This window comes from Populus nigra, chromosome 1 (assembly GCF_951802175.1).
Source record: "Populus nigra chromosome 1, ddPopNigr1.1, whole genome shotgun sequence".
In the NCBI taxonomy this organism is placed as follows: Eukaryota; Viridiplantae; Streptophyta; class Magnoliopsida; order Malpighiales; family Salicaceae; genus Populus; species Populus nigra.
Genome location: NC_084852.1, coordinates 19,188,345 through 19,205,826, shown reverse-complemented (window position 1 = coordinate 19,205,826; position 17,482 = coordinate 19,188,345). Strand labels below are relative to the sequence as shown.

The 17,482-nt window shown below is 33.8% G+C and overlaps 3 protein-coding genes across 3 annotated transcripts; 1 reads left to right on the top strand and 2 right to left on the bottom strand.

Moving 5' to 3' along the window:
- Window positions 1–4,351: 4,351 nt before the first annotated feature.
- On the bottom strand, window positions 4,352–6,094 carry LOC133700941 (scopoletin glucosyltransferase-like). Its single transcript, XM_062124678.1, has one exon. It carries the CDS (start codon window positions 5,943–5,945, stop codon window positions 4,470–4,472), a length of 1,476 nt encoding a protein of 491 aa, XP_061980662.1. The 5' UTR covers window positions 5,946–6,094; the 3' UTR covers window positions 4,352–4,469.
- Window positions 6,095–10,131: 4,037 nt separating this feature from the next.
- Window positions 10,132–12,117, top strand: LOC133704832 (uncharacterized protein At4g06744-like). Its single transcript, XM_062129854.1, has one exon. The coding sequence runs from the start codon at window positions 10,326–10,328 to the stop codon at window positions 11,589–11,591; it is 1,266 nt and encodes a 421-aa protein (XP_061985838.1). The 5' UTR covers window positions 10,132–10,325; the 3' UTR covers window positions 11,592–12,117.
- A 3,265-nt stretch (window positions 12,118–15,382) lies between these two features.
- Window positions 15,383–16,682, bottom strand: LOC133697755 (protein IRX15-LIKE-like). Its single transcript, XM_062120514.1, has one exon. It carries the CDS (start codon window positions 16,509–16,511, stop codon window positions 15,546–15,548), a length of 966 nt encoding a protein of 321 aa, XP_061976498.1. The 5' UTR covers window positions 16,512–16,682; the 3' UTR covers window positions 15,383–15,545.
- Window positions 16,683–17,482: the final 800 nt, after the last annotated feature.

The following is a 17,482-nucleotide window of genomic DNA, read 5'->3' as shown; positions in this document are numbered from 1 at the left end:
GTTTCTAGTCAAATTTATGCATTTTTTTATAGCGATTCAAGCTCAAGAAAGCCTTGGTAAGCCCCTGAGAAATAGTCTCTACATTTTAGGATTTGATATTCTCACCAAACTTTATTCATAGACAAATTAATGGCATTGTATTTGGTCAAACTTCTTGGAGCACAAGAAATGTTTTTGTAATTTATGGTAAATCTTTGTCCAAAACTTTGGCCAAACTTCTTGAAGCTCAAGAAATGTTTTTGTACTTTATGGTAAATCTTTGTCCAAAACTTGGACAGTTTGTAATCTTAGTTATGATCCACTTAAAATAATATCTATTAGCTAATTTACCGGCGTTGGATAAAAAGTTTTTTTACATGAAAAAAATATAAAAAGTTGATTTAACAATCTTGTTTTTTAAAATTTATTTTTTAATTAATTAAATAATTATAAAAATAGTTTTTTCATTACAATTGTTTCAATGAAAAAAAATTATTATTTTTATTACCAGCAAGGTAACATTGAAAATATAATCTATTATATTAAAGAATCCCTGCCCACAACTCTTCCCCCACCCACCCCTCCCCTCCCCTCCCAAGTCCCCACTTTTCTTGAACAAAAAAGATAGCTTTATGCATCAATTAAGTCAGTATTTATTTTATGTTTTAAAAATATTTTAAAAACAATTTAATTTTTTTTATTTTTTTTAATATTTTCAAATCATTTTATTATATTGATATCAAAATTAATTTTTAAAAAATATATTTTCAAGTAAAAAAATACTTTAAATTTCTCCCCAGCTCAGTAAAAGATTTTTTTGCAAGGACAGAGAGTCTTATTCCCATTTACCATTTTCTATAATCATATGTGTATAGTGATCCCACAATCATCACAACTATCATAACATTCAACATTTTGGTATTCAATATCTTGAAACTTGGAAGTGACCTAATAAATGTTAAAATGACTCAATGATCACATAATCAATCATTCAGGATGAAGTTCATCTTCATCTTCTTGTGTTTTTCTCATCCACCTTTTTATCATTCCATTTAGTCTTTTGCTCATTCTCTGAAAAAATAAAAAAACACGTTCACTAAATTAGATATTGGAATTGATTAAAAACATGAACATGGAGAAAACTTAATCTAACAATGTAAGCCTCACAAGATTTATAGAATTGACAACACTCTCCATTACTTTCTTCTCAATATCTAAAAAATAAAATACTACTGGTATTGGATGAGGTTATGGAAGCAACGTTTGATTCTTGAAGTAAAGTTAGTATCTTCAGGTTCATATCCAAGAAAACAAAAGGGTATTCATTGAAGTATTGTGACACAAAAAGGCTTAAGAAGAGAGAAAAACGAAGGATGAACTTTGTCCTGAAGCTATTTAGATTGCAGAACTGGAGAAATCCCAAATCAGCAGATTCTTCTTGCCGCATAATAACACGACAGTTAGAAGTCAATTTAAACGATTTCCTTGAAGAGCATATCTAACTCTTAGAGCTATTATAAAACCAATTGATTCTTGAGTCAGGCATGACATGTAGTTTTTCATAGAAACTTCTACGGGACTATACATTGGCCACTAAAAGCAGATGGCCGAACTGCCTTTTATGGAAAATGTTTGTGCTATCATCTAATAAAACCATCATCAGCTAGGAGCAATATATGTCAAGTAACTTCAAGCAAAGTTCACATGTAAAATTTTAAGAACTCTCAGTACACATTATGTTGACTTTCAGTGGTCCTAGGTGTTTTAATCTTCATATATAGTTGCCATTCCTCTTCTAGATTCAAGTAAACTATCGCTATGAACATCATTTTACCTCTTGGTAAAATTGATTGATGAAGTATAAAATTAATACCTACCCCCACATAGGCGAAGAGGACACAGTAAAGGGTTGCCACAGTTGGCAATAACAGCCCCGAATTCTCTTGTAAAAGATAGATTGCAACACCATAAGAACAATTACTATGTGAGAAATATAAATTTCTATTTGCAAATTGATCAAGACTTCAAGTAGTAGAATGATAGAGAAAAGGAAAAGGGAGTCTTTTCAAAAGGACATGACAAATAGAGAATCTAGGAAAATTGATTGTTATGACAAGAGAAATTTGATTGTTCATTTAAAAATGATAAGTAAGAAGAAAATAAAACAATGCAATGTGGAATACTAACCTAACACAGAAAATAAAAGCATAAAGCCTGTCGATATTTGAATGACTCCCTGACTTCCTTCCAACTCATGTTAATCCCAAAAGACCTGCATTTTCATGTAAGCATAAAAGAGCAAAATTACATTACTTAATTAGCTGGAGAGAATGTTAGAAGCAGGACATCCATCAATTCAGTACACCAAATGACGACGGTATTTTACATCTATGCATGAATGAAGCGCAAAAAAAAGATGATTTTTGGTTAAATGTACACTATAGTCCTCTTAACTTCTCAAATTATAAATTTGCAGTCCCTAATAATTTATAAAATTCAATTTTAGTTCCAAACTTCATTTTCCTTATTTTTTGATCCTTAATTTGAGAGAGAAGAGAGAAAGTGGCTGGATTCTAGTTAATGAATTCTTTTTTTATGGGAAAAGTTTATATAAGGTATTTCTCCCTCTTAAATTTGCCTGAAATGATAGATCTAAACTCGAAAAGAATATTTATTTCTGATTGATTATAGGTTTTGAAGTCAATTTCTGGGTTGTTAGAGCTTATGAATATATTTCAGAACATGTTTAGGATATTGTTTTTTGTTTTTTTTGGTCGAAATATAGTTGAAAATAGGTTTCTCTTAGTATGAAATAGATTAGTCTGATTTTTTGATGACCAGAGATCGCTGGAATCTAGGCAATGCAGGCAACGTATCACCTATTATTTTTTTCAAAGCATTTAAGAAAATTTAAAAAATAAGGCCCAGGTGTGTGGACTGCTCCTTGCCCGTGTTCTTGGGCCTTTTTGCTGGAGGCATTTTGGAGGTCCAGGAACTCTGAACCTTCCTAACATGAGAGGCTTGGCTTTTTTTGCCTTTTTTTTTTACCCATTACAATTGTATTTTTATATCTTGTTTTTTCCTCTCAAATTTCATCACTTAATATTTGGTTGATTATTAATTGAGTAATGTAATTTATTTCGATTTGATTTTTTTGTCCAATTACTTTGATATTTTGTTAGTTTTTTATTTTATAGGTGTTTATTTAAAAAAAAAAAATTATTGAACCCAATTGAATCCATGAACCCAATTAAAAAACTATTTTTTGATAAAAATCCAATCACTTTGATATTTTGTTGATTTTTTTATTTTATAGGTGTCTACTTTTTAGTAAAACATTATATAAAATTTTTTTATTGAACCCAGTTGGATTAATCCATGACTCAAGTCACATGTTTGACTGATTAATTTAGCTAGGTAGGGGTCGGGCTTGATGATTTTTTTTGTTGCATAAATAGTTATTGATTTACTTAATTAGATATGTGCATAAACTTTTTGATTTATACTTAAGATTATCCATAACTCAGGTCATATGTTTGACTGACTAATTTAGCTAGGTAAGAGTCGGGCTTCATGATTTTTTTTTGTTGCATAAATAGTCATTAATTTACTTAAATTAGATATAATTAGATATGTGCATGAAATTTTTGAATTATACTTAAGATTTTTTTATATACAAAAATATGTGGTAAAAATCTACATATATATTTAAAAAAAAACACTAAAAAATTTGACTGGTAACGCGCAATTCAAATAACTATTTTCTTTCTATTACATGAAATTACTGCCAATCAATTGGTTCATGGCTACCCTATTGATTTTATTGTCGAGGTAGTGTTTCAAGTCTTTTTCAGTGCAATATTATGTTTTAAGTTCGACTCTTGCATGCATCTTGCAAGTCTCTCTCTTGGGTAGCTAGGAAGACGTGCTTCTATAATATATTGTGTTGATCGTCGTGGCTTTATGAGCAGGCATGAAACGCAAAATCTTCACAGGCGCCAGGCAGTTAGCAAAGCATGAACTGGTTGGTGGTAACCTGTGCTGTGTGATATCTGGGTTTCTTACCGATAAACAATGCACCAGATTTTCCTTAATTATTTATGTAGAGAGGTTATATTATATAGAGAGGTTTTCGTCATTCAAGGATGGTTACCTTTTTTTACTTACAACTCGTGGTCAGTTAAGAGCTACAGTTTGCTGGTTAAGATGTGTTAGATACCGCCTGTCTTCTCATGCTTAACACTTTCAGAAACACTTGTAGGACTTCCTCAACTATAGTTTCATGTGGATTCTAGTCACAACGGTTTTCTTTGAACAGGAAGCAAGCTAACACATGTCAGTGAAGCTATATGCCTCTTCTTCCAGGAAAAAATCGTGTGAAATGCTCTTTTATTTTTGTGAAAAACTAAATACGGACAAGCAGAACGCATTTCACCGCAATCTTAACCACACTCTAGGAACATTGTAATAGGAAATTAAAACAAGACATGTTAATGGCCTGCGGATTCTTGCTTGCTTGTCTCAAGGGCCCTTAATTCTTCCAGCAATGCAGTTAAATCAGAGTAAGATGATCCTCCTTCTTCCATAGCGTTCCTTGCCATCTCCTGCAATTCCCTTGCTCTGTTTCTTATTTCCTCAGCTTCTTCGCCCTCCATCAACTGAACAATTGCCTTCTCTATGCCGTCCTTCATCACTAGAATTTTCTTAGCATATCTTGACCATTCCAGGGCACCAACTCCAATTCCTATCTTGAGAACATCTGTAATCAGCTTTTCATTTACGAACTGCTCAGCGTAAAGTGGCCATGTGACCAGTGGCACCCCTGCAGTCACTGCCTCTAATGTTGAGTTCCATCCACAATGAGTCATGAACCCTCCAACGGCTTTATGGTCGAGGATTAGCACCTGTGGTGCCCATCCCCTTATTATCAATCCCTTACCCTCCATCCTTCTCTCAAATCCTTCTGGCAACCACTCTTCCTTGTCCTCATGCTTTCTCAGCTCTCCCTTTCTCACAACCCAAATGAAATTCTGACCAGAAGCTTCAAGAGCTAAAGCAATCTCCCGTAGTTGAGCAGCTGGAAAGTCGAGCAAGCTTCCAAAACAAATATATAAAACTGAGTTGGGTTTCTTCAAGTCGAGCCATCTCAAACATTCATGTTTATCAATGGATGCTGTATTTCCTCTTTCTGCTTTATCTTCAATGTTCCTGTTGCATAGTGACAGTGGGCCGATGTGCCATGCCTTCCTTCCCATTACCTTCATGTAGTGTTCTGAGTACGCTGGTTCCAGCTCATGGAAACTGTTCACGAGGACTCCATAGCTTCTCACCTCTGATTCTGAAACTTGATTTACCAACTTCGTAAATTCATGCTCGGTTGTCTGTTTTAAGTAATCTGGCAGTTGCTGTCTTGTCGTCTTTATCTGGTCCGGTAACCCAGGCACTATAAAAGGCTCAAAATCTGAATCCACTCTTCTGTGGGGTTCATAGCGTTTTAGGGAATCAAAGACACACATAGCAAAACAACTTGTTCCACCGAAAAACAACCTTGGAATGCTGAGCTTGTCAGCAACTTCTGTAGCCCAGGTAAACATCACGTCCGCCACTAGACAGTGGGGGTGGCATTCTTCTAGGAGCTGTTCAATTGGCTGTTGAAGCATGCTCATGGCCTTGAAGAAATTCGCATGCATGTCCCACGAATTAATAGAACTTAAGTTCTCACATCCTTCTGGCAGGCCAGCCTCTGCAGATGGGAATTTTATTATGCGAATACTGATATCATGACCCAGGTGTCCATCTCTTTCAATTGCTTTAGAGAAGAAGGGTGCATTGAGGGGAGTGGAAATAATGGTTGCTTTCACCCCACGCCTAGCAAATAATCTTGCCATGTCAACTATTGGGATCATGTGACCAGGAGCCATGTATGGGAGAAAAAGGACATGAAGCTGATATGGCTTTGAATCCATGTGTCCTGGTAGAGCAGGTGTAGATTTAGAGCAGATGATTTATCTGTTTGGGCAAAAAGGTCGAAACAGAACACCAATTTATCTGCAGATTTGGGGCGGCTCTAGAAGTTAGGTTTGGACTTAATTTATTTTCCCTTGGCAAACTCTAATTCTTGTCTTTCCCTCACCGCATTGTCTACCGGTTCAGATATATTTGACCTTTTGAAGAGAAACAGACAAAAGTAACTTGGTTTCCAAACATATTGTGGTTTCCTGGCAACTTCGTGAAACATAAAATAAATAAATAAAAGGGTTGTTTCATGAACATCTAGCAAATGGGGTCAGAGTTGTTGACTCTCTAATTAAGACAATAAGAAAAACTAAACATCCAACTGCTGACCATTGAGTATTTTTTTCTCATGGAATACAGTTGAGAGGTTTTAATATGCTCTCTCTCTCTCTCTCTCTCTCTCTCTCTCTCTCTCTCTCTCTCTCGTGAATCAGTGTTTTTTTTTTTCTTATGTGACGTCCCAGTTGAGAACAAAAATGGTCCACGTAATTGCTGATGATGCATGAAAAAATTACATAGATATTTTATATAATATAAATATTTTTATAAATATCTTACATATTTATATTAATTATCTTATAATTTAGATGTTTATATAAAATATCTTAAATACTTCTTAATATATTTATCTTAAAACACCTTTCAAAATCAAATAAAGATGAAGAATATTATGCTAGTTATCATGTGTTAGATGATATAATTGAAATTGTTTTTTAAATTTTTTTTAATTTGAACAAAGTATCAGATAAAGATAATTAGTATTATGCTAGTGATATTTAATAATTTTAATATTTTTATATCAAACTCGTTTATAAATATTAAAAAATATATTAATTTAATAAAAAATATTTTTTAAAAAAACTACATTGGATCCTTCCATCTTAAGTTTTGTCTGCCCACAAAGAAAAGACAAACTTAAAAAAAATCTCATTTTCATCAAGTGATGCTTGTCACAATATCTTTGCCTTATATTAGGGCAATTTAGCAGAAACTTGATGCCCCCTGTGTCCTGCTGCAATATTTATTTAGGAATTGAAATCTTTTGTTCTTTCATTCAGGTCATTTATATTATCAATAGCTATCTAACCCATGCCCCTATATTTTGTTTTCAAAAAAAATACTGGATATGTAAGCTATTTTAATATATTTTTTTATATAAAAAAATTCAAAATGTAAATCAAAAGTCTATACAATCATCTAATTAAATAAATTGATAACCATCTATATATATAAATAAATAAATTGTTAACAATAACTAAGAGATAAATAAAAAAAATCAAGAGATGAATGTAGATCAAGATATTCAATCACTTAAATAAGACATTCACCCGAATGTGTTCACTGAACTTGTTTATTTAATTAAATCAAGAAAAGATAAACACAAATGAAACTGACAAAATAAATCCACACCCTAAAAAAATATTAAGCAAGGCCAAAAATATAAGAAATATTATTTAAAAAGGAATATTTTTTATTTTGAAAAGATAAACACAAATAAAACTAACTGAATAAACTCACACCTTAAAAAACTATTATGCAAGGCCGAACACAGAAGAAATATTATTTAAAAAGGAATATTTTTATTTTGAAAAATAAAGTTCATTTGTATAAAACAAAAAATATATATAGATGAATTAGAATAATATCTTAAAAAATCAAACACAAATAAATTTTTTTAAAAAAAAAACTTATATTCTAAAAAAGCATGCAAAACCCGTAAACCTGTGTTATGAGATCAGGATAAACCCATAGAAAAGAAATTGAAGAAAATCACAAAACTAATATTTTTTGAAAAAAATAACTAATGCAAAATGATAAGATCGTACAAAACCAAATCCCTAAAAAATCAAATGTCAAAAGATAAAATCAGGGAAAAAAAATCAATAACACAAAAGAATCTAAAAAAAATTAATTAGGGGGGCAAACAAAGATTTTCAATTTGATGATTAAATTGAATTTTAAAATAGCTTTAATAAAATGAAAAATAAATGAAAAGAATGAAGGTGAAATTGAAAAAAAATAAAACAACAAAAACTTTGATTGAAGGATGAAATTAAAAGTAAAAAAAACTTTAACAAAAAGGCCAAGGAAAAAAAATAAAAAATCTAAAGAATAAGGACCACAATGAAAAATAAAACATATGAGAAATTGAAATTAAAAAAAAAACAAAAATTCTATAAAAAGAATAAGAACAAAATTAAAAAATTAAAATAATGTGGATTGAAATTGAAAAAACAAAAAGGACAATTGTACACTTTACTTGGCAGTAAAAAGAAAAGAAGGGGGAAAAAAGATACGACCACCAATAACAATCTAATTGCCATACGTCATCATCCGCCATACCATGTGAAATAAAACACAGTGGTGCATCCAAATAGACAGTAGAAGGTTAGGTTTAGCCATCAAGTAGCATCACATAAGCCGCCTAAATGGCATGAACACTATCCACTCGCTGACAGTTTTTTTGATTAAAAAACTAAAAAGTCAATGTGAAAATACCAAAATACTCCTATGACCTTGGTAATTACCATAAAAATTAGTGTGAAAGTACAAAAATACCCCTAATTGCAAACCTTATTGCAAACCCTATGGTAAACAAAAAAGGGGGGCAGTCGCAAGGATTGGGGTGCACTAGAATATGATCATAAGTTCAAGTTCTTGAAGGGGAAAAAAGCTCATTAATGAGGCTGGAAAAATCCTCAATTGAAAAATTGAAGGTGTTTTTCATGAACCGATAAAATTAGATCTGAAAGACTTGTTGGGCCCGACAACACCTACTAGAAGAACACATCAAAACTTAAATTAGTATCTCAGGTGACATGAAGAATAAATATTTTCTAGGTTTAAATATTTCACTCTGAAATATCTTTAAAAATATATATTTTTTATTTTTTAAAAATTATTTTTGATATCAATACATTAAAATAATTTAAAAATATCAAATACATATTAATTTTAAGAAAAAAAAATAATTTTTTTAAAAATAATTGTAAACTTAAAAACAAACAGGAACTTAGCTCTTAGCTCATGGAAAAGTGCTTTTAATCGACCTTGCTTCTCGAGAAACCTAGAGATGGACGTATGGTTTGTGTTTTGGTCCCCTTTGGTAAATGGACTGGTCTGGTGGATGTGATGTTTAAGAAGTAATAAATCGGGCTAACTGATCCAATAGTCTTGAATATTCAGTTTAAAAATGTATTAAAATAAAAAAAAAAATTAATTTTTTTTTAATATTAATATATCAAAACAATCTAAAAGTATATAAAAAAAATTATTTTAAATTTTAAAAATACAATTTGCATCACGTTCTCAAACACACCTTAACTACCTCTCTCGCACATATGCTCATGATTCATGAGTTACTAGTCTAATCATAAGAGTTTTAAGGGTAAATAAATTGAGATTTTAGAGTGTTTGAAAATATAATAACGGTTGTTTTTTAAAATATTTTTTTATATAAAAATATATTAAAATAATATTTTTTTATTTTTAAAAAATTATTTTTTATATCAGTAGATCAAACCTATCTGAAAATATAAAAAGATATTAATTTAAAATAAAATTAAACAAAATCAAATTGATATTTAATAAATATCTACTATATGTACTGTATTCCAAATGTCATCACTGCCTAACCATTAAAAAAAGGTAATGCGACTTAACGCGTTCATAGCACGAGAAGGACTTTGTTAGGCAAAAAAAAAAGACTAAAACATATTAATTTCCAATCACATTAGTGATTTGTGGTCACCTTTTCCGAATGACCCATAGTATCCAAAAGCCAGCTTCCTCCTCCTCTCTTCCTCCTCCTTTTTGGCGCACTAATTTCCTTTTAATGGCTGATCATTGCTTTTGGAGGTGTGAAAGCCTTTATTGCAGAATACGCGTTCCCTTTCACCACCTGTCCCGTTTGCGGATGAAATGCAACAGTTGGATTTGCCATCTTTGGTTTTGTGATATGGAATTTTTGCCTATCAACCCGCAGGCTGAAGACCGAGGCAGAAAGCTTATTGAACACAGCAATCTTCTTTTAATCATGAACGGCAACACAGACAAATTAATGCACTTAGGTCTAAAACACATTTAAAATCCCCCCCCCCCCCCTCGAACAAATCCAAAATCATCTACCGACTGACCTTGAAGTAGTAAGATTAATTATAGCATATGTGTCGGATTCAATCCACCGAAGCAGAATTGGTAAAACATACATTAAGAAACTTTTCGATTTGATAATGAGATTCACCAACCACACGAATTGCCAAGTATAAATTGACACTAGAAAATACCTTTAATCATCATCATCTTCTTCAAAACACTCCTGTAGCTACCTCATGTATCAAATGGGAAGCATTTCTTTATGCAGCAAGAGTTTGTTGCACATCTTGATCCTTTTCCTTCCATGTTTTATTGGCGTAACTTATTGCCAAAAGTTTCAAGGCCTATCTCCATTAATATCACCTCCATTGATTCCAGAAATCTTAAACTTCTTAGACCAAAGGCTTGCCTCAGTGTTTCCAATCATCCAAGTCTTCAAGGACACTATCACCTCTGATCCCTTTAACATCACTCAAACTTGGGTTGGCCCAGATATATGCAACTACAAAGGCTTCTACTGTTCTAGTCCACCTGATAATAACTCTGCCGTTGCCCTTGCTTCCATCGATTTCAATGGATTCCAACTATCTGCCCCTACGCTTGATGGCTTCATTGATCAACTACCTGACCTTGCTCTCTTTCATGCCAACTCTAACAAATTTTCTGGTACCATATCACCAAAAATCACCAAGCTACCATTTCTTTATGAACTAGACATAAGCAACAATAATTTCCTTGGCAATTTTCCCATGGAGATTCTCGGAATCCCTGGCCTATCATTTTTAGATATCCGATTCAATTTCTTTACTGGAACAGTTCCTCCGGAAGTATTCACTCAAGGCCTTGACGTACTCTTCCTCAACAACAACAATTTTATTCAAAAACTCCCAGAAAACCTCGGCTCAACCACAGTGCTTTACCTCACCTTGGCTAACAACAAATTTATCGGTCCAATCCCACGTAGCATCATTAAAGCTTCCGCGACACTAAAGGAAGTGCTGTTCTTGAACAACTTACTTACAGGTTGCCTCCCATATGAACTAGGATTTCTTAGTGAACTAGTCCTTTTTGATGCTGGTAACAACTTACTAACCGGTCCTTTACCTTGCTCGTTGGGATGCTTGGCTAAGCTTGAACAGTTCAACCTCACTGGGAACTTATTGTATGGACAGGTGCCAGAGGTGGTGTGCGCATTAGGGAAATTGGTGAATTTGTCACTCTCAAGTAATTATTTTACAGAACTAGGGCCAACGTGTAGGAAACTAGTGAATAGTGGAGTTCTTGATATTAAAAAAAATTGTATACATGATCTCCCTGATCAGAGATCAGTGCTGGAGTGTGATGCTTTCTCCTTGCACCCTAGGTACTGCCCAAATCCTGCATCGTTTAACTTAATTCCTTGCAAGGTTCCATCATCACCGAGTCATCCTTCGATTGGACCAAAGAGAAATTTGGTCAGTTATGGTGCTCTTCTGAGACATGCAGTTGATTTCCAGGAATAAACTAACAATGTACGGAAGGACGTTTGTCTAAACAATGTAAAGGTTGAGTTCCACACAAGCTATTTATTGTGACCCAGCTTAGTCTAGCTACTCAAATTCCATGCTGATTCGAATCACAGGGATTGTCCAAAAAAATAAGGCAAGCTGTATTGTTCACGAGACAGTTTTCGCTAAAGAAAGTCGCTTCCTTTGTTTGGATGATCAAAAGATGTTCTTAATTTTGTGTTTGCGTAGTAAGCCTATCTCAGGATTACTGAATCTCAATCTACTCGGGTTTGCATGAGCCTCTTAGTGCAATTGGCTCTGACTGGACCTTAAGCCATGTATAACAGGGACCATGAAGGTTCAACGGAGTACGGTGCTTGGGAAGCTGGAGTTGCGCACTATGAGGCAACCAGAGACTATGGTGGTTGTGGTTCATCTGTTATGAACTATTCCAATTCCAAAAGGATGGGAAGATCCATCCTTTCACCAAACCGGTGGAATCATAGGTAAACAGCCCACTTCGTAGATATTCAAAATCACACGGGCCTGCTATCTTTTCGGGGGGGGGGGGGGGGGGGGGGGCGGAACTACAAGAGCATATGGGATGCGGGCTCATAGACTAACGGAATACATCATGAAGGCTTGGCCCAGAGAGATGACCATGCCAGAAAAGGGAAAATGGAAAGATAGCATTATAAAGTTAACATTACTCGGCAGGGCTGCCTGGCAGTCATGATTTAGGTTTTCCATTTGAAGTTTAAGAATTGAAAGAAACGTTCTTGGCTCTGAACTCTAAATGGAAATCTAAGGCAGATTAGTTTGTTAGTGTCTTTATTGGAATGAACTGGCTAAAACCCATATAGAGAAATGGACTGGATGAAAGGAATGCACTCAAACAAAAATTCCATCAAAAAACTGTATTGAGGATAAGTACAAGGTTCATGATACTAGAGTGCCATGTATAGAAGGTATTTTTTTGGAAAATTATCTTTACTATATCTTAGTTTAGTTGTTTTTTTTATGTTTTTAAAAATTACAGTCGTGTGACAATTTATATTCTAATTCATCCCCTATAATTTTGTTTATTTTACACTTATAAATTATATAAATTATAATTTTTTAAGATACAAAGGGTAAATATAAATACTCTTCTATTTTCTTTTTATAATGATGTATATGTGGTGTTCATAATATTTTAAGAAAAAAAACTTGCAAGTCCGCGTATCAAAACACAGAAAAGAAGCTTGAAAGAATTTCTTACATACAGTGTTGTCTGTGAATGATTTAGTACGAGACAATGACACTTATGAGTAGTAGAAAGTCTCTTTCGGATCGATTGGCCGGAAATCATTACCTGTGTCCATAATTTCAATTTATTTATTTTATAAATGCCAAAAGAATAATTTATTTTGATGACATTATTTTGTGGTTTAAAAATCTTTTTATCACTATTTTTTAATTGAATTTGTTCATCATATCTTCTTATATATATATATATATATATATATATATATATATATATATATATATATATATATAAGACCATGTAGCTTAAATTTAGTGTAGAAAAATGGGGCTGCAAGAAAAATTTTCGTTCTTTGGAAACTGGATCATTTCGAAAACGATTGATGTCTTAAGCAAGATTTAGCATTATCCCAATGGGGCTACCATGATAAAAAGATTGAGTAATTATTGTTTTTTAAAATATATTAAAATAATATTTTTTATATAGCATATTAAACATATTAAAAAAACATAAAAAATAAATTTTAAAAATTTTAAATTTATAAAAAAACGTCATTTTAAATACAATTCCAAACCACAGCTAAGAACCAGTGGCGACCACCAAGGAAGAATGAAAAAGAATCTCAAGGACAATAATGAACTCCATAGGTTTATTTCTAACCAAGTAAGGCATGACTGTCCGAACTACCACTCGTCACCATTAGCACCATATACCTCTCCGACACAATTTCCAGTTCCCCGCTTTGCCATGTGCCGTAGCGTACGCTTTCACCACGTGGCTAAATATAAATGAAAAGGAATTTCAAAATAGGAGGAGGCAAATTACAAATCAGTCTCCAATCTATGTACGCATTAGTATATCAGTCCATAACCTTCAACATCTTGCCGATTTCTTTCCTTCCTTGTTTTGATCCAACCAGCTCGTTCATATCAGTCTTCCTGGTGTAAAATACCATTGCTTTACATTTTACACATATCAAGTTGAGAAAGAAGTGTAAACATGATATCCAGCTTTCATGAAAGATGTTATAACAATGGAAATCGACACGTGGATGAATTATATATCGAGCCAAACATGGCTCGGGGAGAAACTAGCAAGATCTTAAATGTTTTAGCATTAAACGTTCGGTGACTAAATAAGTCGGGGACTGATTTGTAGTTGTACAAAAACAAAAAGGAGCTGCCTATATGCGCTGATAGAGCAGCATAATTTTGGATCTGGCACGTGCATCACCGATCCCACAAGCAGTCTTACGAACCTTCATGTCTGAACCCGCTTGCAGGCCAGGATTAGGACGCGTCGAGAAACATTTAGCCACAGAGCGCGTATGGATTCCAAACCTTAAAACAATAGAGAAAGAGAAGTGCCGAAAGCTCCTCGTCCCAAATTCCCTTCACCGACACAATAATAATTTTTTTCCCCTGCATATCCGGTAATATAATTGAAATTGCTTTTTAGAAATGATTTCCATTTAAAATAATATTCTTTTTAAATGTTTTTATTATGATTATTGTTTACTTGTATCAAAATTATAAGTAAGCATTAGTTTAATATTTTTAAAATAAAAATCAGCTTATAAAATTATTTTAAAAATACATGAATAGCAATTTTAAGTGTCTCTTGCCCACTTTGGCTTGCTAACTAGCAGCAACACCACCCATAGGTATTTAGCATCTAAGTTAAGGGGCCTTGTCCTAGGATTTGAGATACCCACAAGCTCTCATTTTCTGCATTTCTCACGAGCATATCATAGTTATTACAAGGCAGGAGGCTTGCTTCTCCTACGCATGAAACATTAGAACTAAATATAGAGCTGGAGGCTTGTTTTGTTGTTTCTCCTTTGTTTGAAACATAAACAAAAAAAAAAGAAAACAAAGCGAGGAGGTCGGATGTTCCGCGTGAGTTGAATATGCTTATTGTGTTTGAGAGGCCAAGCACTGGAAACTAATCAGGATTAGAGGGCCATGAACAGTTTACTAGTCACGTCTTTGTTTCAAAATTCCCACCTTTTCTTCGTCTCCAAAGAAGATCAGACAATGAGATAAAAACTTGGGAGGCAAATAGAAAACCCTAATCCAAGAAGCCGTCACATTTTTGTTTCAATATTTCGAACTTTTTTTCCCATCAATCAAACGACATTGGACATGGAAGTAATTTAAGATACACACTTTAGCCGTTCCAAAATTAATGGCCCATTAATTGTCAATTAGTCACCCTTTCGTTTCAAAATCCCACCTTTTCTCATCAACCGAACAAGATTAGACATAAAAGTAAAATGAGAAATAGGCTTCGGCCATTCCAAGATTCATGGGCCTTCAATTGTCGTTTCAAAATCCCACCTGTTTTCATCACCTAAACAAAAAACTAGATATAAGTACGGTTTGAAATTACGGTAGTAATTGTTTTCAAAATATTTTTTATTAAAATAATATTTTTTTAATTTTTTTGTATTAAGAAATTAAAATCATTCAAGAACATAAAATATTACATGGCATTCTTTTGTTAAAAAAATATCCCACCTTTTCTCATCAACCAAACAGACCAGACATGAGGGCAAGAATTTGGAACAACGGGCACTTGATTTTTCATGATTAATTTTGAGGAGATTTTTGACAGTTTTAGTAGTCCTATAAAAATTACATCTATATTAGAAAAAGGAAAACTAAAAGAGAAAAGAAAAGAAAAATATGCAATGATACAAGTAATCACACAAACCCATGATCTCAGTCATCAAAATCATCATCCCCGGATGATAAAGATGTTGTCTTTGCTGTTGAAGATGGTGATGATGACAACAAAGATGTCGAATTTTTACAGAACTCAAAGCTATTAGCTTCCATTCTCTGCAGCACAAAATGCCCCAATGAATCAACAGTCTCTACCAAACTCTCTTTGCACAAAAACTCTTCACTGTAAACCCTCTCAACTTCTCTATTAAATTCATGCACAAAAACATGTGTCCTCTTGTTGCCTCCTCTGCTACTCCTTGCCAGAACAGACGCAGTAAATATCGGTGACATCCTCCCTGGGGCCGCCGCGAAATACCCACGAGGCCCATCAATTAAAATCACATCCCAAGTGATTTCATAAATGTGATTAGGCATGTCATTTATGCCAAGCTTACAATCAGAGAAGAGTAAATTCTGTACAGGCCTGCACTCACCATTGACTTTCCCTTTCGTAACTAATAAAAGATCACTCATTTGACTAACTTTGGTGGTGAATTGTATATCATAAGCTTCAATATCGGGGTGGTTTTTTTCGAAGTTTGAAACAAGGTACTCACTTTCATCAAGAAAGACTGTACGACCATGGAAATTGAGGGATTTCCACAAAAGGGTCTCGTGGGTTAGGCCAAAAATGAGGAAATTGCAATGAGGGGAGCAGTGTTGGAGAGTGATGGCGATGGTAGAGAGTTCGGCGGATGACATGTGAGGTGTCGTGATGTTGGTGGTGGAAGCGTAGTGGAGGAGGGCAGCGGTGATGGAGGGTGGGAGAGAGGTGGTGGAGGTGGTGAGGGTTGAAGTTGTGGTGGTTGTAGGGAATGTGGTGGTGGTGAAGAGAGTAAGAGTGAAAGCTAAGGTAAAGAAAGTGACTATGAAGAGCAACCAAAGACGGTGAGTGGAAGGAGGGGTTTTGTGGATTGATTGGTGAAGGAATATGAGTTTTGTGTTTGTGTTGGTTTTCATTTTTCCTTGAAGAGAGAATTTGAGACCGCCCAGGCTCAGAAGAGTTTCAAACTCTGAAATCTCTCTGTTTGCTCGGTACTTTCTTTAACCTGGAGTTAGATAGGGAGACAGAGGAATCAACGGAGGAAATTGGGAGGTTACCACGCATATCCCAAGAGAGAGGCGAAAGGAGCCGCGGTGGGAATATAGATTTGTGTATAGCCATGCTGTTTTTAAAATTACTTTTTTATTTCAAGAACAATAAAATGTGTTCTTAAATAATTTTAATATATTAATATTAAAAAATATTACTTTAATACATTTCATTTAAAAATTAATTTTGTAAAAATTCCTTCTGCCTTTGGTTATAAGTTTTTTTTGTTTGGTTAATTATTTGGTGTTTTTCATCTTTGTTTGCTAGCACTTAAGATCTTGGATAATACTGAACCTTTAATTTTTTTGTACCTAAATTTTTTTCTAACCTGAACTTGCCAAAATCAGACATTCGGAGTATAATTTATTATTAAAAAAAAAACCAGCAAATTCTATAGTCCTCCTGGGGGTCGAAATTTCAAATATTAGAAAAAAAACAGAGAGCTAGATAAAAAGTTTTATAATGTTAGATTTTTTATTTTTTTTTCATTCAATTATCAGGTACAGAAACGAGGCAAGGGATATGGAGAAGCAGTCATGGTGGTGGGACAAGGGCATTAAAGAGGTTTGGAAACATACGGATAAACTGATGGTGAAACAATAGAAAAACAGAGGGGGGAAAGAAAAGACAGGCTAACAGAAGATCGGGTACGATATTGTTTTGAATATCGTGTAGGTTTAACTCGGTAATATGTGGAGAGATTTATTACATACATTAGGGAAAAAAGGTGACTGGTGGATGGGATGCCATTGTTGGTAGGATGTAATTCTTGCCGGGGGAGCACAAAAATTATGACTTGTGAGGTGGATACAATTGTGTTCAATAATACCTACCAGAT

Bases quoted from the DNA above. Each gene is read 5' to 3' on its own strand.
- LOC133697755 (XM_062120514.1), bottom strand. From the start codon at position 16,511: ATGAAAACCAACACAAACACAAAACTCATATTCCTTCACCAATCAATC.
- LOC133704832 (XM_062129854.1), top strand. From the start codon at position 10,326: ATGTATCAAATGGGAAGCATTTCTTTATGCAGCAAGAGTTTGTTGCAC.
- LOC133700941 (XM_062124678.1), bottom strand. From the start codon at position 5,945: ATGGATTCAAAGCCATATCAGCTTCATGTCCTTTTTCTCCCATACATG.